The 26,153-nt window shown below is 41.0% G+C and overlaps 1 protein-coding gene across 7 annotated transcripts in view; it reads right to left on the reverse strand.

Annotated features, from left to right (window-relative positions):
- The window catches only part of GALNT9 (polypeptide N-acetylgalactosaminyltransferase 9), a 154,550-nt gene that overhangs the window by 30,637 nt on the left and 97,760 nt on the right, over nt 1-26,153 (reverse strand). For all 7 annotated transcript variants that reach the window (XR_008208653.1, XM_052691084.1, XM_052691085.1 and 4 more), the window contains one exon: nt 25,002-25,119. Coding sequence is in view for 6 of the 7 variants with exons in the window: in XM_052691084.1 (XP_052547044.1) it covers nt 25,002-25,119 (118 nt within the window). In the remaining variant the exon portion in view is untranslated. The remainder of the gene's footprint in view (nt 1-25,001; nt 25,120-26,153) is intronic.

Genomic DNA, 26,153 nt, shown 5'->3' on the forward strand with positions numbered 1-26,153 from the left:
GGAAAAGATTACAGGAATTTGGACATCTTGCAGTTAATGATCTAGTTTAGTTTAAGAGTTTAAGTTCTCAGACAGCTGATAACATTTTACTCCAAAATATACACTTACAACAAAATAAAAACAGTAATTTTTATTTCTGGAGAATGGTAGCAGTCACTAAATAGTGCTCTGCTTCATCAAATCTTGAATTTCCAAGAATTGAAAGGGACAGTGCCACAGGTTTAAGTAATTCATGGCACATCTGATGGGTTTTACCCCAGTGGGGCACAAGTGCTCTTCATTTACCGAGCTCTGGGTTTTATCCAAATATTTGTGTATGGAGCATCTGCTGGAAAGTATTTGGGCTGCTAAAGAAATAAGGAAGATTTCCTACTATCCTTTTTCAAGCTAAAGACAGTTCACTGTTAAAAAACCTTTTCTGGTAAAATGAGATAGATGATGAAAAACAATTACATGGGCTGCATTGCTTTGCCTATCATCTACAAGAAAATTTGAAAAAAAAAGAATATAGCTCTACATCATTTTTATGAAGGCGCTGCTCTGGACTTTCAGTTCATTTAATTTTGCCCTGGAGCATCTTTGCTGTGAGCAACATGGAATACAATCCACTTGTCTGTCCTAATGCCTCTGAATAATCTCTTTTCATCTTCTCTCAGAGCCAGGCTGTCACAGGCTGGTAATACCTTCACAAAGATGAAATAAGACAAAAGCAATAAACACAGCTGAGGCCCTCAGGGATTTCTTTGCTTTCTCTAACTACGGTGTCCAGTGTATCAAAACCCTGCCTTCTTGCCCTGTGTCAATGTTTACATGCTCTGCTGCTCCTGCTGTGTGCGTTTTCAGAGGAATTCCACTCTTATCATCTGTTTTGTCAGCTGATGGCAACAACTATTTTGGTTTTCCCATTTCTCCTGTCACTGCCACCTTCTGCCAACCAACGTTGGTCACAGCCTCTGCTCTGCAAGTGAACTATGCCAAGTAATTCCATTACTATCTGAAGGACACTATGCTCAGCACAGAGTGATGAGAATACCCCGCATCATTACAGAGGAAAGGGCTTTGTGGCTGCCTGTGGCACGTCCCCGAGGCAAAGCTGTGGGTTACATGGTGTCATCTGGCTGGGCTGGGGGAGATCCTGATGCAGTCAGGCTGTTGTCAGGCTCTTCAGTGTTAACAGGAGCTAAAAAAGCCTTTTAACTCTGAGTCAAATAAGTAAGTGTGCTTCTGAAAACACCCTTGAGAAGACCTACTGAAGAACCTGTTATCTTTCCTATTTATGCAATTTTCATAGCAGAACTGTACATCACACTTACCTCATTAGCAGCCGTCACCTCGGGCAGTACATACAGTGTGGGTGGGTTTTCATTTTTCTGATTACCTAGGAAGTCTTGCTGCCTCTGATTTTCCTTCAATCTCATGAATTGCCACTGCAATCTTTACAGCTACAGAAGCTTGGAATGTAATGCTCTACACCAATATAATAACCAATATAAGGATTTAATACCTAGTAAACTCTGTGAAGAAAGTGGCACACTTCTAAGCAGTGCCTCTTGGTAATGAAGTCTGGCCAAAGATGCCTGAGGTAGAAAAGCCCCATGTCTGTGCAGAGCCACCTAGAGTACATGCTGATTCTTAGAGCAGTCATCAGCAACCTCACAAAACCAGAGAGCACAATCTGGTTGCCCAGCCCAATTTGGCAAGGCTGTAGCAATGCATCCACCAATTAATTATTAACCCTTTTCACAATGGACGTAACACAAAGAATTACAGTGAGGAGGCAAGCAGAGCTCCTCTAATTGTCCAGTCAGTAGGTTTGGTTGGATGAACTTTCCAAACTCTCCTTTTCATCATAACAGCGAGGCTGGAAAAAGCACAGAATGTCTCACCTTTGGATTTCATTTTAACTGAAAATACTGTAACCCATCCCCAAGGTGAAATCAGCATTCTTAAAAAAACTTAACTTCATTTTGGAGAACTTTGTCCTCCTTTCACTGCCATGAGCAGCCTGTAGCAGACCTAATCAAGCAGTCATTATATACTTTAACTAGAAGAGTAAGGAAGAAAAATGATGTAAGTGAATAAAAAGAGGATGGGTCACAATAGCAGCAATGACCTGGTAGGGTTATTTCTCACACCTGAAAGCCTGCTAATACACAAGTGCCCCAGCCACAAGGAATTATACAAATCTTTTGTGCAAGTAAAATTTTCCATTATGCACTTAGTCTGATGCACTGTAACAATTTGTTTCTTTTCACAAAACTGTAAGGAACGTTTCCAATAGAACTTCAACAGTCAGAGCGGATGAAAGGCTTCCTTGCCTTTCCTTGCCTGTGAAAATGCCCTGCTCCAATTGTCCGTGCCTCTACGCATAAAGCTGTCTAAGTTCTTAACACTCCCCTTTTGATGCTTTGTAGGACACACGCCCTCAATCCATCATTGGCACACAGTCTGTATCCCCTATTACCTTCGCTTTTTTCCTCCAATACCTTCCATACAACAAATGACTTAATTGTACTTTCAGCTTAGCTGCTGTAAATTTACAATAAAGTAATTGACTTGAGTGAAGTTAGTCTGAAACTATCTGAGCCTAAAGGCAGAGTGATGGATCTCTGCAATCATCTCCTACTTAATCAAAACACAATTCAACCTAACTGTGATTACATGATTTCAAATTAGGAGGAAGCCTTCATCTTTTGTTTTGATAAATTCTGAGTCTTTTACACACTCGAGGATGGTGTTTAATCAGTGAAGGGCATCCTGACTACGACCCAGGGACAAAAATAAAAAAATAATCACAGCAACAGCACTTAATGAATGTGAAATTTGATGAACTACTTTGGCTGAAATGTTGAGCTTAGCAAAAGTAGGCTAAGTTGGCAAAAGATGCACTCATCAACAAAAGCAAAATACCGCCTTGTTGCACTTCTCTGATATTGCACAACTTGTACAAGTCACTACACAAGGAACAGTTTTTAAAAGTATTTACAATCATTTTGTATTCGGAATAAATTCCCTTGCTGAAATGACATTAAACTGCCGACAAAATATACAAAGGAAAGCTGGTTTCATATATTCATGACTTAGACTGTGTCAAAAGCATTGCAAACATTAATATCAAACCATGACTACTTCTAATAGAAACTATGAAACAAGTCAAAATAAAGCACGTTTTCTAAAGCAAGAAGCTGAAAAAACATGTCTAAGAATGATAAAGAGACTGCAGAAAATTCAGGTACTGATTTCATGGGTGTTAACTATGCATAATATACATATGTAAGAAGATGGCATAACATTGTGGGTAGGACATTTTTACGAGAAGGGGATCTTGCTTGAATCCTTTGTTCTACCAAAACCTGAGGAAGTATTTGAGTAAGTTAACCCCACCACCTCCATGTACTCATACATAAAGGGCAAATAATGAAACTGCCTTCTCTTAAAAACAGGAGGCTCTGAAGAGGGAAATAACATAGAAACGAAATACTTTGCTTTTTTGGTCATTAAAATGGCACGGATTTTTTAAAATACAGACTGCCAGCTTCCTTTTTTTTTTTCCCATTCCATATTTTTTCCTAATATGTGGCATGTTATATTGTAATCACTGCCTTTTGTCAGATGGATCATCACAGGCATAGGGGCATATGCCAATAAATGCATGTAATTCTCATAATTCAGCCTTAACTGAAGTGCCATTGTACGAAATGGTTACGACTCCCAGCAATTTGAACAGGACACATCTTAGAACAAACCAGCATTTTATGTCAGCAATAGATGACATCTACACAAAGAATTAAGTATATTGCGTCTCTCTAAGTGTCTGACCTTCAAGGACTGTAATTTAAACTGTTTATAAATACAGCTTTTATGGCCTTCACCATTTCCAGCCATCTGCAGCCCCAGAACAGGTCTTGCCTGAACTGGGGGAGGATCAGCTCCCCTCTTGTGTAATGAGGTACTGCAGCCCTGCTTTCTCCATGTTTCTCTACATCAAAATGATAAAGGAGAGCCGTTCTGGGAGAGAATATAGGTAGAAAGGAGGAGATTCACTGAAGTTTGGAGGAGAAGGCATTCAGTCACTGGCTTCTCCTGCCTCTTTGCAACACCCTGCTGCAAGGTGGTCCCCTGGGTGCCAGTTTCCTCTATGTTATGACTTGCTGGCCCAGCTGCTGATATGCGAAAATAGAACTACAAGCACAGACGCACTGAAGGTGCTTGGCTGTCCCACACTGAGGGGATCAGCAGCACTGGCACACTTGCAGGTAACGCCCTCAGTTCAAAAGAAAGAAAATCCATTTTCATCAGTTGCAATACAGAAGCTGAATCTATAAACATAAAGCATCTGCTTCCTGAAAGTGAAAGAGAAGAAAGAACAAGAGAAATGTCATGGTTTTAAAATGATAAAAGTCCTTGTAAGAGTAATGCATTGTATTTGCTGAGAAGCCATGTAGCATCGTTTGTCAGTTATGAAATTTTAAAGCGAGGATCAAAAGGCACTGAGGATGGAGTACGTACACAACACTGCTCTATTTCTCTTTGTTGAATATCAGTGTGACAATCACACTGCTGCCCAACAAACGCCTGGCATTGACAGGTGGTGGCGAATAACCCTGCTGCATGGAACTGGGAATTGCAGGGATGACTGCACTGCACGCCAGATCCTGTGTTGCTGCTTGGTGCTGAGAACAAAGCCAGTCTGCTCAAACCCATGGCCCAGAGATATAGCTACTTCTTACCCTGTGCCATCTCTGCAGCTGACTCCTCGTGGTCCTTCTCTGCAGAGCTGCTCCCAGCACGTCCTGGTGCTGCGGTTGTGCCCTTCTGGGGCAGCACCCTGCATTTCCCCTTGAGCTGAAACTGAAGCTGCAAGGGAAATTCGATGAACTTCATGTGAAAATACTTCAGCATATCTTTCAGTGCTGTTTCTAAACATAATCTTCTGTTTGAAACATTGAAGCCTAGTAGTGTCTGGATGGGGCTCATGCATCCCCAGGGCAGCATTTGGTGGTGACATGCACCTTCAGAAGGCAACAGCTGCTCACACCAGCACAGCATCACGAGGGCTTTGCTGCTGTAGAAACACATCATAGGAAAAGAAGTGCCTGCTTCAAGGTGCATGCTGCCCTCACAGACAAATGGAGGAAATAAATGAAAAGAACCTTCCCTATAAACTCAACACTTATCTAACGTTAGAGACAACAGTGGAGCTGATACTCCTATTCAATTCTCCTTTCCAATCTGAAGAAAGGATTTGTTATTTCTTCCTCCCTCCCAGTTAAGGTGTCTTTTCTTACTGTTATCTCTTCCTAGCTGATGTACCCTCCATTTTCAATGGAGAACCATGTTGTTTTGAATGTTTCCCTGCTGCTTTCTCACTGGCTGTTTCCTTTGCTGTGTCTTTGTGCAGAATATCGCCACGACATCTGTCAAATGTGTCACTTGCTGCTTCTTTTCAGGCAGTCACTCCACTAGCTAAGGCAGGATGCTTCACAGCATGCCTGCATTCACCTCCATGCAGCAAAGCCTTAGTGCCTCATTTTAACCAAGCACTCAGTTCCTGTTGACATCAAGGGGACTGAAGTGCTTCACAGCTAAGAGGCAGTCCAGGGCTGTGCTGAATTGGGGCCTAAATATTTATTTAATTCCAGGCAATCGTCTACCATTGAAATTATACCTAAGCACTAAATTCAGTTTCAACTTCCACAAAGTTTCTGTTTGAGGGGAGGTGTCACAGTGCTGGCTTCCAGATTATTCCATTTTGAACAAACCTCACCAAAAGCAGCAACAGAAATATGAACTCAAGCATGAGATGTGTTATTTAAGTGCAAACTTCACGCAAGGAGGATGTGGAACTGTGGTCAAATTAGTAGTGAAATTTCCAAGCAGAAATTCAGTGGAACTCGAACTTCCAGATCACTGAGTGCCATCTGGAAAATCTCACTGTGTTTACTGATTTCTTACATCAGTCGCACGTCTGGTATCATAAAGAACAGATGTGTGCAACTGCACTTGTGCTTGGGAGGTAGGAGAGAAAGGGAGGGACATTAAATTGCAAGCCAGGATGGCATTGAATATATTAATAAAATTACTTAGTTTCCACTCCAGTTGATTTTGGGGGGCTCGCAATTCATCCAGGCAGTTCTAAATTATCAGAACACTTGGCCCTTAGTTTACTTCTGAGTTATCTTTACTGGTTGCCTGTCAAAATATGTCTTGGGCATTCAACTGGGCAAGCAGCCAAGACTCCGTGTTTTCAAATTTTATTTTTTATTTAAAGCTTCTTTTGGAAATGTTTAGTAGTATTTATCTACTGTAAGCAAGTGGGCAGGGCTTACAAGAGAAGCTTTGTTCAACAGGATTTGGTGTCATGCAGGCATGCTGCCTTGTTTGAGTACCTCTCTTTTGTGTGAAGGATTTGCTACTTGTTTGTTGTTAAGATGCCTCTGGGTATCAGCCCCCACTTCTTACAAAGCGATTATTTTTCTGTTATTTTTCATGCTGTTCCCCTCCAGCAGTTTCAGCTGCTGTAATACTCGAGGATGTTCTGAGAGGCAGAAAGATAATGCAGGCACGTGGGGAAAAAAAATTAGTGTAGTAGCTCCTGAAGTAATTTTCACTTGAATAGGCTTCTCAGCCCCCAAACACCAGCTCCTCTTTCCTTGCTTTCTCAATTGCTGCTTAACAGTTACTGTAAGTTTTCTAACTGTCATGGCTTTAATTGTGCCTGCACGGTCCCATAACACTGCTACTAGATGCTACTAGTGAAAGAATCGACTTCTGTCAAAGTTGATTCTGGAAAATATGAAGCATCTTGGCATCTCAGGCTACATCGTAAGTAATATATTTCTCTTGCATTTTCTTCAGAACAGCTTATTTTCTCCTCACGCCATAGAACTGGGAACTGGCCCATGGTGGGTGCAGACTGCAAACTAGATTTGTTCTCTTGCTTGTCCTCTGAGCAAGTAAAGGAGCAAGCAGCACATGCACAGAGTATGAGTTCCAAAGGCACGAAGCATTTCCAAGCTGTCTGAACCTAGCTCTAAATTCAAGCTGTTCTGATTCTCCGGTACATGAATACAGAAATAGCTAGACTGGCACCTCTCAGCTTTCTTCAGGATTACAGTTCTAAAAGGACCATGCCTAGAAAAGCATCAACGGCTTTTTATTTGCTAATGCATCTGACTCAAGTCTATTTAAGAGAAGTGAAGAATAAACAAAATCTAGGCTGAAAATCAGGGCACATCACAGCTTCCCAGTGCACACCTAGGGCAGGTGTGAGGAGGCATCTCATCGCTGGCTTCCAGGAAAGCACACTGATCTGACTGAGAATGAGACACAACCCCATCATCTCTCACCATAGCAGAGCTTTGGGACATCTCAGGAATAAAAAAAATGCAATATCAGCAGGTTTACACAGGACAGATAAATAAAAGCCTAATGGGAATGATGTAATCTTGGACAAATAATAGCAGAAGTGCATGAAAAATTATGAGATCATGCAAAAATCATACAGTAACACTATGGAAAGAAAAAAAAAAGATACTGCAGTGCTGCAGTAAATCCAGTGATGATGATAACTCAGTTCTTAGCTTCGTGTCACCACTCAAAGACTGAATGTTATTTTCTTGGTCCATCTTCCGCTGGAGGTTTGCAGATCTAATGGCAAGAATAACAATTACAGTCTAGAACTTCAAGCTGATTCTCATCCTACATGGAAGTTTGCCTCCAAAAGTTGTGCTACCATTTCTACCAGATACTTTGAAAGTTCTCGAGGAAGACTCAGGTTGCCAAAAGCAGAATGAGAATAAGTAGCCATAGGGGAGAATGAAATGAGAAACAAATTTTTAATCTGCAAGACTCTGAAGGCAGAATGCAACCCAGATTTACCTGTGCCCTCATGTCCATGCCTCCCCACTCTGAATTTGCATTTGACAACCTCAAATTAAAACTGAGAGCAGTGTGTCCTCGCGGGATTTTCAGGAAGCCTGGGCTCTTTGGCCACTGCAGCTCCATCCCCATTGCCTTCTGCATGACCTTTAGTAGGTGATGCTTCCATACTCATTTTCCCTCTAACTCCTTTGCCTCCTTCACCAATTTGACAAAAAGATCTATGGTACATAAATCTGCCCATGGACAAAGTCACTGGCTGTGACACCAGAGCAGCACGTGGCCCAGGCAGAGCAGGAAATCCACCTTAGGGTTCCAGTGGCCAAGGACTCAATGTAACGCGTATTTTTCCTTTTGGGCCAGGTATTTTCGGGCTTTCCAGGACAGGGATAATTAAGATTGATTTAACTGTAAGATATCAAAGTGAATGTACACAATTAAATAAACGTATTAGACAACTGTGAAAGCTCTAGCTCGAGTGTATAGCAGCATTACATTGAAGATCCTGGTTTAGCAACCTGGAGTCACTTTGCACATATTTGCTAGCTTCACACTTTGAATTGATTCTCTCTGTCAAATCAGCAAGCCATTAGTTTAACATCCTCTTCTGAAGAGATGTGTCAAATTCTGAAAACACTTTGAAATCTGTCACAGACATGTAACTGAGGGGAGTGATTTAGTCTTTACTGTTGATACAAGTAAACAGTTTACTGTTACCTTTTTGAAATGCTGAAGTGAAACACTGAACAGCGAAATGCATTTATGCTGGTTGGAAAAGCAGTCTCAAACCAGAGTTGGTAAACATATTTAGACAAAAGACAAGGAAAACAACTTCACTGGGGACACTTGAAACGAGTGCACATAAAGCCCCCAGCACCCCACCCAGGATTTGTTAAAAACAAAACAACAAAAAGTCCACCAAGCAAAAGCCAACCACAGCCAACCAACCAAACACATGCAGCTCTGATCACTGAGGGCCACATGTCCTGAACAGCTCGTGCACCTGACCAGCCCGGAATCACTGCCCACAGCACCTGCTGGTAAGAACTCTTTATAAGGTATTAATCAAAAATAAACCTGCAAACTAACACAGAGTTGTGTTTCTGATTTAGATCTCATTATTAAAAGAAATGTCATAGATCTATTTAATACACTCATCACACACTTAGCTATGTTCTCCCATCTGCACATGACAAAGTCATGCAAGACTCACAATTGCCAGCTCTGTTCATGCATCTGAAATATTCAATTATTTTTTCTTACATATTTTTCTTATATGAAAAATAGCAGTGCAGATCTGATTACAGATGCTGAGAGAATGACATTGTGGGTATCCCACATGAAAAGCTGCAGCGGATTGAGCCCAGGGTTTATGTTACATAGAAACACCTTGCTCTGAACAGCCTGTTAGAAAGCACAAATCGCCTCACCAGCCCTTTGTAAACTGGCTGAAATACAGTAACAAAGGCTGCCACTGTGTGGTCAGTTATTTCAGTATTCAGGTAAACCCAGGATGTTTTTATTTACTCCCTCACTCCAAGTAGAAAACTGAAAACCAAATTGGTTCACCTTGTTTCACCAATGCTTTGTATGCAAGAACAAACCAAGGCTTTACATATATGCTAGCAGCAAAGAAATACAAAATTCTGTGTGCTAAGTGATATTCTTAGATACACCTCCAACCTTGCTGCCATCAGATGAAGCAGACTAAGGGAAAAGGAGACGCATTTTCTTTCTGTTGGAGAGGAAAGGGAGCTGCCATCAGGTCGGAAAAGGATGGCACAGAAAGCTTTAAAGCAGAGGAAGCTGAGACGTTGGCTGCAGTGCACAATCATTAGCCTGTAAATGTTTGGGGACAGATTACTACGCTGTGTGATTATTTTGTAGTCATCCAACAGATGCTTTCACTGCAGCCTTTAACTGCTTTCATCCCATATACTGACACCGCTTCAGGTTACCTTGCCTTGCAAGGGCACGAGGCCAGCAAACCCTTCTGTCCCTGTCTGTCCTACCAGTGGCAGTAAAACCCTGCTGATGCAGTCAATGAACACACACAGTGAACACCGAAGGCTGCTGTTATTGCTGCTGGGTGTTCAGATTCTATAAAGTTTGCTACAGGCAGAGTGGCGTCTAAGACAAAAGTCCCTAAGACAAAACCAAAACAGGTTTCCTCAGGTACAAACAAATACGTATTATTTTTGAACAAACCAACCTCAGTGATTCTGCTCAAACAAGCCAACATGTAAACAGGGATATATGTGAATGAATGACAAGAGAAGGACTGGGGAAAACAAATCTGTTTTTAATATAGTGATTATTAAAGGGCATTACTCACAGGAAAACCAAATTATAGAAAGAATAAATGCTTCAAATCTATCCTATTTCAGAAGAAAAACCAAATGCTTACATTACATCATACTGAATGTTTTCTTCCTCCCAGTTAAATTGATTTTCACAGTATTATATATCTAATTAGAGTATGGCCATTGAAATATTTCTCTCTGGAACCTCTTGGTACTGAGGAAAAGAAAACTTAGCAGCCTAAAGAGAGGCGACAGATATGCTGTGACTCAGGCCTGGAGAGCAAGAGGATTTCTGGTCTGAAGAGGGTTGTCAAAGTGCTCATTCCTGATGCTGAGTCACTGACTCAGCAATCAAATACAATTCTATTAGTTTAAATGTCAGGAGGGAAGGGATAGAGCAGAAATACAGAGATCTCATACCAATTCTATCAAAAGCAGCTTCCCAGAGCTACTGCAAACCATGTGCAATGTAAGCCAGGACATTTATGTGTCCTTACATTTCTCATTACACAGCAACTCCAGATTTTATGCTACATCCTGGTAGCATGTAATTTAGCCACAAATAGCAAGCCTTTGTGCAGATTCATTCTGCAAGGATGATACTAATGGCCTCAGCCCTTCAGAAGATCTCCCTGCAATTGGAGTGAAAATGGCAGCAGCTCCAATTCTTCACTCTTGGAACGAACCATTTGCTTCTAGAAGACAGATTGATATGAAATACATTTAAAACACCAGAAACAAAGCAAAAAGTTACAGTGCAAAATAAATGCTAAGAATTAAGTGAAAAACAAAAACACACAAAAACTCACTGGCAGATCCAAATAGAAGGGCCTTCTGCTGGAGGGGATGGAAGTCAACTGGGCACCAAGAGGGCAGAACTGACTCTCAGCACCTTCATGTCTGGCCTTCATGGAAGCCAGTATTCACAGTACGAAGCACAGTGTTCTGCTCGCAGAGAGGACAGCTAAAATTTACCCCTCAGTTTCTTCATGGCATTTCTCTTCAGGTCCAAGCCCCCAAGGCCAACAGACAGTGCAATAAACAAATGTTAATGTGGCTCATTCTTCTCAGTTAATTAATAGTTCTTCTCAGAAACCATTTAGTAAGTTATCTGGATGATGAATAGTGCTTTGAAAGGGTTTTGCAGTTACAAATAACACCATTCTGTCTTCCTGTTCCACAGCTGGTTATATTAATAGAATCTTTTCATAGATGAGGGCTGATCTGCAAGAACATTTGCTAAAATAACATCTAGAAAAATATTGTGTATGGGCTGTTCTGCATCCCCCAACCCCTCAGAAGTACAGCTCAGTGCTGGGAAACCATGAGGATGCTGGCTGGAACTAAAGGACATGGACTGCTTTCAGGAATGAGAGCCTGACATCCTCGTGTGAGAAGTTGCTGTTTTCCAACTTTCCATAAAACATAGGAGTTCCTAATGAGGAAAAATATACCTGCTCTATCTCCTATTGAACTTTATCAAGCCTAATGCGCTCTACTGATTCATTTTCACTTAATTGGCTCTAAGATGTTACTCATTATTAGTTGAGCTCCAGGCATTCATCCCATTTTGGAAAGGTAAATTGGCCCTAAACCCTGAGAATTACTCCTTTAATTAGGTTGGATTGATCAGAAAGGCTACAGAGATCACCCACATTAACTACAAATCAGTACATGTACCCTGCCTAGAGTCAGGGAGTGACAAATGACCTCGAAGGCCTCGTCCTGGAGCACCCACCAGAGTGAGACCAGGTACGGCAGGGCCACCCTTTGCACAGGCCATTGACTGCTGTGCAGTTTAGCTGAAATTCCTTATTGCAATGAACCGAACCTTCTCAAAGTAGAAGATGCCAGGAAGGAAAGGTGTTATATAGATTTCCAGTACCAACCAAAGAGAATCAAGCTTGGAGCCAAAATTATGTCAGCGTGCTTCTCTGTGGAGTGCCTTGTTCATGGACTGTCATTACTTATCCAGCTTTGTAAACTGCTCATTGCAGGGCCTCCATTGGTATAAGCAACTGATCGTCACTTGCCTCCAGCTGTTGTATATTATGCACATTAGTAGGGTTCCTCCATGGAAATGTAGCATAATAGAAGCAGCCAGTTTTATTTTGCCCCATAAGAAAAAAAATAATCAGGATTTCTGCAGAAAGCAGCTTCTGCACATATAAGAATTAATAACAAAGCACTAAATGTTTCCATGCCAAATGACAGTAGGGCAGTATAAAGCTATTCATGAGCTGGGGCCTGGCTAACTTCATGCATATTCTGGGAGGGATTTTCAAAATTGCTTAAGAGCTCTTGTAAGAGTATTTGGTTTCCAATGATGCCTCTCCTTCAAAGTTACCCTATGTTAGCAGGCAGCTTTTAAGAAGAGCTGAATCACTTGCATTGGGGTGTGGAGGACACTGCCATTTGGATGGTGCCAAAGTGTACTTACAAAGTTTCTGTCACTTCATTCGTTTCAAATTCCATTGGGGAATTAAAAAAAAATCTTAGAATACAGGTACCCCTGTTTGCAAAAACTCATAAAGCAATCTTGGTTATATGCAAAACATCTGCACTCTGAATTCTGTTAAGGCTATAAATCTGTATTATGCTCCTCTGCACAACAGTATTTATCTTTGTTGTTTAGTGCACCTCTGCACTGGAGAATTCATTAGGAAAAAGACACAGTCATGCAGAGTAGCTACAAATTAGTGTTCTGCCTGAAGAAATGCTATTGATTTTCTATGGTGCTCCTGGATTTGCATGTTTGCCAGTTATTTTAACCATAATAATATAACGCATGACGAAGAGCATCCTCAGGAGGAGAGTTTCAGCCCAAAGCTCCACTTTGATAAAGGCTTTATCAATGAAAAAGCCTTCAGAGAAAGCCAGAGAGAAAAAAAAACATCCAAACCAATAGTTAGATGGCATAGGTTTACCCTAGCACACAAGATGGGGGGGAAAAGAAAGAAAAAGGTGAATTTCATAGCCTCCTGTCTTTAATCCTCATGAAACAGTAAAGGGGCACCCTGTCTTTTGCCACTCATCTCTAAAATCCTAAAACTGAGTTGGTTATAACTAGTCAGCAAGCAATTATTGCAGAAGAGTCCATTGATCACATATCATGATTAGCCAGATAATCTGCTTCATACTTCCATTAAAGAGTGCAATGGGCATGATTAATTGCTGCAGGGGGTAAAATTACAGCACAGCTAGTGGAGAACTTGCTTTCTAACACTGTGAATCCCATTAGCGTTAATGGAAATTTAACAGTCAAATCCCCCATGGATCACTTAGAAAAAAATTACCCCTTAAGGTTAAAGGGGGCTGCATTAATAGTATTCTAGGATGCTCTGATTTAAAAGTACTGTAAACCTCCAATGTCATGTAGAAATATGCATCCTACTGGGTTTTGCATATCCCTCGTTATTATACCTATCACATCACCCATCACAAATGTAATTTCAAAACACAACTCGGCCTATTGAAATGTAAGGCACATTATGGGTAAATTTTCTAAAAGTTATTCAAGGAGATTTATCTCCTAAATTTCTATTAATATTAATGAGAATTGCCCAGCTATGTTGCCAGACACTACTCTGAAAATGAACCCCAGTAGCAGTTTATCAGACTCCTCGATTCCTCATGCCCACATATAGCAGAACATATAATAAATATAAAGTCTGAAAATGAGGCTGGAAATCTAGGTGCCACACTGTCACGGTCAATGACATTTAACACTTCATCCTGTGCTGAGGATGAGATGCAAACAGACCTTTACGAGTGACTTTCTGGAGTGCTGAGCATCAACAGACAATACAAGAATGTCACCAGAACCTGGCTGAAGGATTCATAGAAAAATATGAAGTTGCCACTCTAGAGTGCCTTGCTGACTCAGTCCTGAGTGCCACTGATGACCTGAAGTTCCTGTTGTTGGGCAGCCATGTTAAGAGTTAAACTCCTGCTGAAGTACAATGCCTACAGTCTGTAGGAACTAAGTTGGACACCCGAAAGAATCACCTTTTAAATCTTTGGTCCTTGTACACAGGGAGGGTTGTACACAAGAGGAGGCTCTGACTGCCTGCTACTCCTGACTGAAAGAAGGTTGGGTGCCAACTGGGATGAAGAAAAAAAAGGAACAGAAAAGGAATACACGTGCAGGAAAAGGAGAGCTGCAAATACTGAACTGCGAGTCTTGGACTGATGCCACTAATCACTTAGAATAAATTATTTAGCTATTTTCCAGTTTACAATTAAGTCACAATTTAAGCAACATTGTCACAAATTCATGCATTGCTCATAATTAAGTTTCTGGTCATGAATTGTAAACATGACCGTGACTAATTATTATACAGCTTGATATTGGCCAAAGTCATACAGAAGGCATTTTAGCTTAAGAATGTTGAATCTAATTTTAAATAAAATTTCAAGACATACTGAATGATCACTAGTTTTTAATTGATAGGTCAAAACAGATCTATTAAGAATGAACATCTGACAGCTGCTATGTGCGTCTATTAGAGAGCAGGCACCTGATCTCATAAAATATGTTTATTAGCTGATACAACCAGACCCAGGTCTTTAGAGGAATTGGTTACTGATATTTTAATTAAAATCCACACAGGTTCATCACCTACCTTACAGGTATGCATGAATTGCTAATGTCTATATTGTATGGGAAGATAACATTTCAACCATCAAGTGTCTGTATAAGAGATAGGCAAGGTGGGAGAAAAACCTTAGTTCTCTTTCCTGGTCTGGCTGTCACAAGGCTGGGAAAGGAGAGCTGTTTATTTTGGACTGTAAGATGTCTGTGCAATGGCCCAGCCTCTTCCCAGAGCCACAGAACAGAAATCAGCAAAATGGCTTAGAAGACAAAAATTAAATGCGAGTGAAATTTAAATTTCCTGAGAAAGTGGCACATCAGTTGGAGCAGGGGATCACTGGGGAGGAGCAGAGAAGTCAGAGCAGTGTAATACATGCAAATCACACAGCCACAATTTATCATGCGAATCCACTCTCACTGTATTATATTGCGTGGCACAAAATAAAGTCCCCCAAGGCTCATCTTCTGGCTTACTCGGAAGCTTTAAAGGTTTGCCATTTGAGAATTAATGTTTACAAGATCTGAAAACAACAGACATACCAAGAAGCACTTTTGTGGGTGTGCAAAAAATATCCTTAATAATCAGTGCAGCCTTTTTGACTGAGGATGCTCTGACCCTTATGAGAAATCCCCTGTCTGCTACATCTGGTGTGCATTTAAGAAGCTCCAGTTCTAGGAATCCTGTTGCTTTTTTCTTATCTATTTACTTTGACAGTTTCTTTGCCTCACTTCTAAATCTAGTGCTGTATTTTGAGGGCCAAGGAAGTATTATCTCCATCCCCTTCCCAATCGCTTTGTAAACGTTTCCCCTCTTCCCAGCCAGCAATCAGAAAAGCACACATGTTGAGGCTTGGAGCCACCTGCCTGCACTGGCTAATCTTGCAAGAGCTACTTCACATTCTCACAGTTCTTCTCATTAGGTAACTTGCTTTGGAGGGTTCAGCACTGTGGCTGATCTTTCTTCCTCCAGCATTCCATGCTACCCGTTCTCATGGCTGCCCTTGGCACCAACCACACGCACGGTGCACGATGCACACCATCCCTCTGCTGGAGTTCTTGGGACAGGAAACGCTTTTTCCTTCCCAGACTTCTCTTTCTCAACCTCTGGCTAAATTACTGTATTTCTATACGAATAAAGGTATTTCTCTGAAAGGAAAAATGCTTTTTTGTAATCCCTTCCTTCATATTCTACCACTTTGCATGGACTGAGTGTGTAAGACTTTGTCACAGCACACAAACAGCATGACATATATAGGACAGATTTATAATAGTCCTGTTTAAATTATATATGCTATTGATTGTGCATATTAATGCAGTCATTCACGTCAACGTGATGATTGCATATTTACAACTAACAGAGCTGCAGCTACGCAAAGCATTGAGAAATGAAACTTAAAGCCCCCTTAAAGGCAGATCTGCTCTTTTAGAAAATTGGTTGAAGTCAAAACAAAGACTCTCCTTTTATATCTAATGCTATAAAATATCGCACTTCCTTACATTCCTGCTTTTGAAGAAAAAAATATTTCTGTATTTGAAACTGTGCATTTTGAATTAATCATGCTATGAAGTTCAGCATTTCTATGCAAACCCAAGGATTTCACAGAAGCCCGAAGGGAGGGATGGCCCAGAACAAGCATTGCTCTGCGACCTCGACATGCGTATCAACACATATACAGAGACATGCAGATGAGTTATCAAGATTTGGGGAGACATTGTGTGCATGGTGCTGCAAAAAGCAGCTTATTTAAGGGAATGAAAGTACACAGAAAAAAAGTTATGTTTGTGACAAAAAGACTGACTTTCTGGTAGTCACATGCTCAGTTAGCAGCCAACGAAAGAGCAATTAAAATTAAACAAAATAATGATTGATTTCTATACTATATATAGGAGGGAAATGAAGAAATCTCAATTATGTCATACAAGAAATCATGCAGAAGAAAGCATATACTATGAGTTACGTGAACTGCTCCAATTATCTGTGTTGATTTCACAACAAGATCTAACGTGCAAACAAATTACAGCTTGATGGTCCAAAATACACTGTCACCACATGTGAAGTGCTACTTCCAATACCCTCTGCTCCAGTTCTATTTTGGTTAGAGACCTGCTTGCCCATGACCAGACATGAGAGCCAGAAGGCCTAGGATCAACACATCTCAGAGTCACCCTGGGTAGGTAGGGCAGCTGGGGGGCAAGGCAGTTGAAACCTCCTCTTAATGCATGGGGACCAAACGCCTCCTAACAAAGCCAAGCAATACTTCAGCAGGAGATGCATTCCAGCATGGCAAATACCTTCAAGTGAACAAAAGGCCTCTTTGTGCCCAAATGTTGTCCCTGAAGCACCCTATCAAAACTCACCTCGTATAATACATGCATCTGCAGAAGGTACTTTCCCCTCTATGCCTCCCACGTCCTTCTTTAACATTTACTGTTGGAGATCAGTAGTCTATACAATTTATCGCACCTGTCAAGGCTAATTTATTCATGCAATCTGGCAGTAATCAAAAAGACTGAGATCGATGTGCCAGCAAACCCTGACATTTATTCATACTTTAAAGTCTCATTTGACCTTGAACCGCAGCTAACTGGGGCTGAACTTGTCACAAGTCTCACTGGGCCCAGCAGATAGCAGTGAGTGCCCAGACAAGGAGCATGAAAGGTTGAAGTACTCAGGGGCGGACGGGGAGAAGATGCACCAGAAACCTTGTGACCTGTCAGTGCAATACGGTGAGGCCAGCTGGAAGCAGTAACAGAAAAACAGATCTCAAGAGTTGATTTGAGTGTGCCCTCTTACCCAGGAATGTGCTTAGGAATTCACTTAGTCCATCTCTCTTGCCTTCTCATCACTCAGTCAAGACCTGAACACACACAGCCGTTAAGTACAGTTCCTCTAACACACATGTATTGCATCCTACAGAAATCATTTCAGGCTTGGAAATCAGAGCAATTGGTAGGGAAATATAATGAAGTCTATTTAAAATAGTTCCAGCCTCAGCTTTGTCATCAAATGACACTCAAATGTCCTACAAGGACATTTTTAGTCTCCTGGCTCAGTTTTTCCTCTGTTGGGTGGAGATACATGTACTTATCTGCTCTCCAGACCAGGCCAGGAATTATGGGCACAACACACTTCGAATTTATTTAACTATTTTTCTGTTAATACAAAGACATTAACAAAAATGACACCCTACTAGACACACACACAAAAAAATCTCTTCCATTTCAAGTAAAAATACACAGCTACAGTTTTGCTAAAACACACAAATACCTTCTTATTACAGCCAAAAACACTTGAATTCTGCAATTCAGCAGATTTCAGTCATATTTTGATACTTCCCTGAGTTCTTCTTGACTGCATTTTTCACACTGTAAGTTCTGTACATAGTATTAGTACTTTTTCTGCTGCATTTGCTTTTTCTAAGCCTAGAACAGAAACAGAAATGACAGAATTGCCATTCTGTGTTGGTTCTCCCTTTGTTTGAAATAGCTAACACCTTCGTGCTGTGTTAGAGGAAGTTACCAGTGAAGATATGTGCATTTGGGCATAGATGTGCCTAACTAACTAAATGTGCCTAACATTTTCACGCAGTCCAATCTGATATTCAGTGAGGACAAACAACGACATATGGTGATACGAAGATAATCTTCCTTATGGATCTAAAATAGTTGCAGTGCACAACCACTGACACTACATATGGAGCTGTGTAAGTTATAATAAAGTGCCAACAAAGCCTTTCAGTCACCCTGTTTCAGTACTTCTCCAATGGAGGATGCAAAATCAGAGAGTTTGATGATGTTTTACTGGAGACTTTCAATATCTTATTGGAATTCTTGTTCATTTCCTTCATTTTGTACTAAAACTCCTTAATTTTCATAATGTTATTCATGCAGAAACACATCAGGTATTGATATTCAGCTCCACAATAACAATAAAAAAGTATGAAGAAAATGTGCAAATGGGTGCCATCAAGTTTCCCACTCCTGGCAGTCAGTATGATCTGAAGATGTATTACTGCACACATCATATCCCAAAACATTGCCGTGATACATTCCACAAAGCTTTTAAAGGGTGTGGAACTGAAGGAAATGATAAACTTCAGTAGGATGAGTAATTTTATTTTTTTTTCCCCTTTGGACAGTTGATGACTGGAGCCAAGAAGTGGCCTCTGCCCAGTGCTGCCCAGGGTCTCAGAGCAGGACTGAAAACCTCCTGCAGAGCTAGACATAAAGTCAACTAGCAAACGGGCTTCTTCCTGCTCTGAGAACAACAGATAGCCTTACACACTGCATTCCATTTTTAGATTTTCCATGAAACATAATTATTTTTAATAAATTCATATGTTATGGACATTTTTAAGAGTTCTGAAAAAGATTCAAAATAGTTCATTCACAAAAAGCTTTTTCCAGGTGTGCTGGGCATGCAGCTAAGGGACGAGTCAGGAACCTCTGGATACACAGCAGCCCAAGTCAGGCTTTCAGTAACCATCATCAAAATTAAAGATCCTAGGGAACATTTGGAGCCCTGGACGAGTTTTGGTTTTCAATAGAAAACAGGTTGTATCAGGAAGTTTCTCACCAGCTGCAGCTCATCTCCAGGCTTTTGGTTCAGTCTCATCATTAGGCAGGGGAAAGCTATTTCAATCTCAGCACAATTAGCACACACAATTTCTCTGCATTTTTACTCACTGCCATTCAGTTCACGCTTGATGCTGCAGCAGAATCCGTATTAGACGAAACCTGCAGGAAATGGCTGAGAAGAAAGCAGAGAGGACTAAGGAGGCATTCTCTTTTCTCAGTTCTTTAGCTGCTGATCTGTTTCTGAAATTTCCAGCTTCGTGCTTTTATAATGTTCTAGTACATGAAAGAGTTTGTAACATAAAATGTTACACTCGATGGAGCATGATGTGATATTGAAGCCAAATGGCCAGATGCTCTTTTCTGAGCTATTTCCAATGCTTCCACTTTAGAAAATGTTTTTAACAGTATTCACAAGCTCTAGTTCTGTAGTTTGCTGGCAATTTCATGCTAGAGCACCACTGCACTATGTTCTGATGAAAACATTGTTTTCCATTTGAGGTTACAGTTATTTTCAATTTAATAATAATAATTAAAAAAGGCACCATCTGGTTCAAAGACATAGCACGCAGGTAGGGAGATGGATTCTCTCCCCAGAAAAAAAAAGATGGTGAATTCCATTTTGAGTACAGTTATGAATATAGAAATTTCTGGTAAGGAAGACACAAGATGTTTGCTATGGGCCAAAGGCCATCTCTAATGGCTTGGCAGTGACTTGTGGTGGCTTCAGCCTCCCTGGGATTCAGCATCCTGGGATAAAATGTCTGCAAGAGCATCTCCATCTCCACTTACAACCAAGTCTGTCTCCTTTTCCAGACAGAATGCAGTATTGCATTATACAAATGTCAAGCCTAATCTCATCCTGTTTGAATCAGTGTAGCTTCTCAGGAATTAAAAGATACTGAACATTTAGACGGGCAGAGGAGTTGGCTCCTCATATATGCACATCACCATAGAATAGATTTTTCCAATCCCTCCTTTAAAGAGGAAAAGGAGTTGCAAATTAATGTAATCCAGACACCGTGAATTCAATCCTTTCATGATTTCTTAGTGCTTGACTTTACAACCTTAACATTCTTTTACCTTTGGAAATGCCTATAAAAATGCTAAATTAAACTGGAGATGGAAAAGAGGGCACCTTTACTTACACGGCTTATCTGGGAGGTGAGACTGGGAGATTTATCACAGAATCTCTGCAACCTGTGCACAGGGGTAACTTCAACTAGCAGTAGATTACATCACTTAATAGGATTTTGCTCAGGCAATGCAGAGTTCTGTGCATAACTGGGCACAATCATTTTAATAGCATTTAACTTCATGCTGAAAATGCTGATTTATTGCAATCCACTGTGAATAGGCATGTGTAAGGACACTGTGAACTGCATTTTCAGAAGCTAGGAATTGTTAATAAAATACTTAAATGTTAGATGACATTTAAGTAATTAAATTCGAACCGGAATTTCTTTATACTAAAAATTGCAGCTCAGAAAAGGTCAAAATAAAAATGAAGCCTTTTTTATTAACTGAGATAAACATTTTGATTAACATGTATTTTTGTGCAATTTTCATTTCTACTCCATCACAGCACGTGGGAAAAATAGCATGAAATTCTGAAAAACTCTCTAAAATGGCATTCCTGCTTCTTAGCTCCAGGGCAAAGGGAGTCTGACCTCATGAATCACCGGGGTAAAAAGCATCATCCAGAATTCAGAATTAAAATTTGCCATACATAAATCTTGTGACATTTTTATTACAGCATACCAGCCCAGAATCTGTGTTTAAAACACTGACTGCTCAAAGGAATCTAAATCTCCTTAGCTGAAAGTAATAAAATCAGGTCAGGAATTCACTACTCAACAACCTGCCATTAGCATTTCTGCTCAGAGAAAATACAGTTCATCTGTTTTTAAGGAAAGCAAAGCTGGGTCAGATCACATAAATTGGGAAAGTATGATTTGCTTGTGCATGAAAGTGCATTAGGTAACAGGTTTTATTTCCTGGTAGAGAAATTCCAGTATAGCTGCATCAGGATGTTGAGCAGTACAAACAGTATTTCTGCATGGTCTGAGTTGGGACTGCATTTCTTTGTACACAACAGGTCTGCCTTCAGCTAGGCTGCTTGAGCACTGCTAACCATGAAATCACAACAGCAGAGAGAGCAAATAATCTGAACTTTTATTCTCTTTTCAGGCATTCTTCTCAATCCCAAGGTACTGTGTGTTCCCAAAGGCACGCTGCTACCAGTTGCCCAAAGTGGCACAAGCCACGTGTGACACCTCTGCACAAGCTGTGGTCACAACTAACCTTAAGGATCCAGCTGAGCCCTGCTGGACTATCAGCTACAGAACTATGTTGTCACACTGGTACCTATGGATACCTCCAATGGATTTCTCTGACCAGGACTTCTTAAACACGGAATTTCTTAAAGATGTCTCAACTGGACAAATCAATCTCAACTGGACAAGTCATTTTTGGTTTTATAACTATTTTTTAAATCTTTGAGATAGCACTGAGAAGAATTCCCCATAGAATCAGAATTTCTCAAGTTGGAAGGAACCCATAAGGATCATCAAGTCCAGCTCCTACTCCAGCACCAACACCAACTCCCTCCTGTTTCCCAGAATGGCTGCTGCTTTTTCTCAACCAAAGCAGAACCTCCATAGCCTGGCAGACATTGGCTTCATTGCAAAGCTGTCAGGAGAACGTCGCAGCTCTGATTTAAGCAGAAAGATGAATATGAGTTAAATAAAGAATTGCAAAGCACTGGGTCCAATTTCCAATACATGTGGTAGCCCCAGACCATTTACACACTGCTTAGTCAACACAGAAAACTGCCTAGGTTAATTATCTAACTATTCCCATCTCCGGAATTTAGAAAAGGGAAAAGCCAGTAGTGGAATACCCAAGATCATCATTTTTTTTAATAAACAATAGATTTGAGGGGGATTAGCTGGGTTATCAAACAGTACCCTCCCAAATCAGCTCATTAGTTGCACTGCCTTTCCCTAGTTCACATTATGAAAACTATTTAAAGGAAGGTTCATTAGATGCAGTGTAATCTAATTCAGACACTTTGAGCCTAATCCCTTTTCCTTTAGTAATAACATGGTGATAATATGCAAAGAAGTTTAAAGGATTAGTGTTCCAGCTTTTTAAAAGAGGGCCTGTTTTCAGCTGAACACGTTCCACCACCATTATTTCTTGCTCTTTACTCATCCATTTACACTTTCCTTTGCTGTCTTTCATTGCTCCACACAGTCAGAGTCACACTGGGCAGCAACATCCCTCGTGCACTGTGGACAGGCTGATGACTGCCTGCCTCTGCTCCCTGCTCAGCTTGCAGCCTCCAGTACTGCACCATGTTGGCAGAGTTTCCCCTGCATACAGGGAGACACAGCAGGATCCCAGTCACACTCACAAGGAACAAGGCCCTGGTTTGCAGCTGGCCACGCTCTGTGGCAGCTCCTGTGTGGATCAGCCTTGGGAAAGGAAGGAGTTTTGCAACTTACTTTGAGATTCTGCAGTTAAAAAAAATCTTTCTAAATTCACAGTGATTTCATAAATATCCTTTAGGGAGGAGAGGAGGACTCTGTGCATTTTCATGCTGCTGGTTTCTGACACCTCAGAGAGAACAAAGGAGGGGATCAGTGCAGGACTTGTGGGTTACCAGGTGCACACCTCACATTACTCACTGTGCTAGATTCAGGCTGAGAATGTAGATAAATGTCCATGTTACGGACAAGCTCATTTTAGACTAAACTTCACAGAGCTCTTCTCAAACACATATGAGTAAGGTTCATTATTCCTTATACAGAAAGAAAGAAACAAGCCAACCAAAAACACACAGGCAGACAAAAACACAACCAAAAAGTGCCGAAGTACAAAGACTGAGAACTTGTTTCTAGATCCTCTGTGTTTACAACTTTAACATGTTCCCTTCCCCTGAAAATCCGCCCTCACAGACTCAAATCCTTGGCTTTTCAAGCAAGTGCCATTTCATAATCCTATTAAAACCTTTGCCTCTGTTTACCAGGAGCCCTAATCGTACCCAGCAAGTTCTTCTCATCTAAGGAAGAGCGACAGCTTTCAGATTTCTTAGGAGACTTATTCATCAGCCACACCAGAGTTTCGCCAGAGCGTTCAATCTATTCTGGAAGCAGCCATGTGGAAAAAGTTTCAAACAGCTGAAAGCCCTGCACAATGATAAAGGAAAGCTCACACAATCCTGGTAATAGCCTGACCCTCTTAAGGAAAATTGGATGATTTGTGGTAGCAGTTTTTCTGTCCCCTGTGTGAATTCTGAACCTTAAAGTGTAAGCAGTGTAGCTGCATGGTGCCATTAAAAACTATCCCTCGTGTGATGCTGGAATAACAAACACACACCCATGTGTGGAAACAAGTGCTGGCGATGATGACCTTCTCCCCCAGCCCACTGGTGTGAAGGAGTTTGTAATCATTTCAGAAAAAAAGAGCTGGATAAAGGATGGACTAATTTGATGCTCAGTGTTTCAGTGTGAGCAGAATATATGCTTTAATGAGCACATTACACACGCTAGGGACGTGTTACTGTGAAATAGGGAATAAAGAGTAAGGGGAAAATAATTAAACAGCAAGCTTTATAATGAGGAAACTGTGTTCATGCAACATTAAGTAGACTAATTTTCAAGTGCTAAGCAATGGCAGGTTCCTTGGACTTCAGAAGGACTTGCTGGAAAGGAGCACCTTGAAAACAAGGGCAAAGGATCACAACTATCAAACCTCTTACAGGCTCAGAAGCCTGATGCTGTGCAGAAGCCATCTGTCCATGCTCTGCACTGTAGTAAGAACCAGGCAAAATTCATCCCTCCATCCTGCAGTACCTTTTCAGCATCTGTGAAGTGTCATTTTATGTAAGAACATCTTCCCAAATCCCTCCCACCCAGAGCTCAGCCAGATCCTAACTAGTGCAGACAGCCAGGTGCTCAGTTCTGATTCCACAGCAGTCCTCGTGCACCGGGCTGAAAGGGGTGGAGGCAGTTGGGAAGATGGATGCACACAGAAGTATACTGATTTCTGTACATTCTTCTGAGATTGCTGATGTTTGCCAACGTTGCCTTCCTCAAGATGTGTACTCTGTGACTTCTCCAACATTATTCTCACAGCCTTTGAGGCCAGCAGGATTGGATACCTGTACCCTGTAATACTTACTCTATAAAGAAGACCATTAACTTTTTAAAATGCCACTGCCTTCATTATGAGCAGTACATAGCACACTACAGCTGATTTCTTTCAGCCTGGCCTCAGTTTTCTGTTACCACTGCATCTGCTAAGACAACATACGTATATCATCATCTGCACAATGAGCACACACAGACTTAGCACAGCTCTTATCACAAGCCCAGCTACCGGGAAAGGCAGCGAATCTGTCTCACTGAGTTCAGACACTGACAAAACGAACCAATGGACCATATTTCTGACTGTTATCAGTCGTTGCAATGCCAGTAAGGCCAGGAACATCCATTTACTGGGAATGTCAGTTCTAGATAGCACTGCAGTAACAATTACTTCAGCATAATAGCCTATCAGTCAGGCAGCAATTCTGTTGGGCCACGGGCTCCCATTTTTCTTTGCAAATAAACATTGCACAAAGTGTCTTCTTTCTTACTCACCCTCATGCCTAATTCAATGTTTTCTCCTCCATAAACCTCCATGCCAGGGTCAAGCAAGCCAATCTCACCAAAATACTCTCGGTCTACTACAAATGAGCATCCAATCATGGCTGGTGTCCTGCACAGAGGGATTAAAGAAAAAAATGAAGTCATTTTTTAGCTACTACAGAAACCATTTCACAATAAATTTACACACGCAAAACATTGCTTAGTCCTGAAGTCAATAAAGTTTATCTGCTAGCGTGTACTTCCATCCTCCAATGGACAGTGACTTGTGGAATCAGAGCCATGCAAAAATCAAGCACACTGCCAGACACACTTGGGCCAATTGTCCATGAGACACACGTGGGATGTGAGGTTAAGTACTCTCTTCAAGTAAGTGAAACATTGGTCTATTTCTCCTTTGGTTTATAGACACAATGCACTGAAGCTGAAGTGCTGCTCAAGATAGTGGTGAACAAGAACTAGATAATGATTCATTTGAAGATTAATGCACAATAAAACATAAACTTTCTCAGAAATGAGGACTCCCTTTACTCACATATTAAAATTAAGGCTGCGACGAGAGCCACGGATCAATCACTATGAAGTTTGGTTCTCTTGGAATCAACTCTAACAGAGGAATTTCAGCCTTAGGGAAGTCATCTTCCTGCACCCATTTGTTCCAAAAGGTCAAAGGAAACTGAGGCTGAGTGGAACATCCATCTTCTCTTAATGTATATGCTTACATACCAGGATTTTTGTGAGAGATGAAACTTACAGATACAAATTAATTCCTAAAACGTGTATTCTTGTTTATAGTTCCTAGTAGTCATGTCTGAAGACAGACTTGCCTAAACAAAAGCTGAGATACTCTGTCATAGAAAAATCACTTTTAGGCATCCAAGGAATAATTAGGTCTAGAAACTGAAATAAAAGAACTGCGTGACCAAAGAAAGAAAACTCAACAGCTCTGAAACTAAACAAGCTTTTGAGGGTTTAGGTATCTCTTAAGGACAAAAAGGGAAGGGAATGGGGAGAAACAGCACTAGCCACTATCTTCATTTGCCTTCTATGCACATAAAGCTAAGAACAGACATCACTGGGTGAGTGCTAGAGCACCACTGCTTTGTAAAATGGAGCTACTAGTTTGGGATTTGGGATTTGGGATCC

This window comes from Tympanuchus pallidicinctus, unplaced genomic scaffold (genome assembly GCF_026119805.1).
Source record: "Tympanuchus pallidicinctus isolate F22 unplaced genomic scaffold, pur_lepc_1.0 scaffold28, whole genome shotgun sequence".
Classification (NCBI taxonomy): domain Eukaryota; kingdom Metazoa; phylum Chordata; class Aves; order Galliformes; family Phasianidae; genus Tympanuchus; species Tympanuchus pallidicinctus.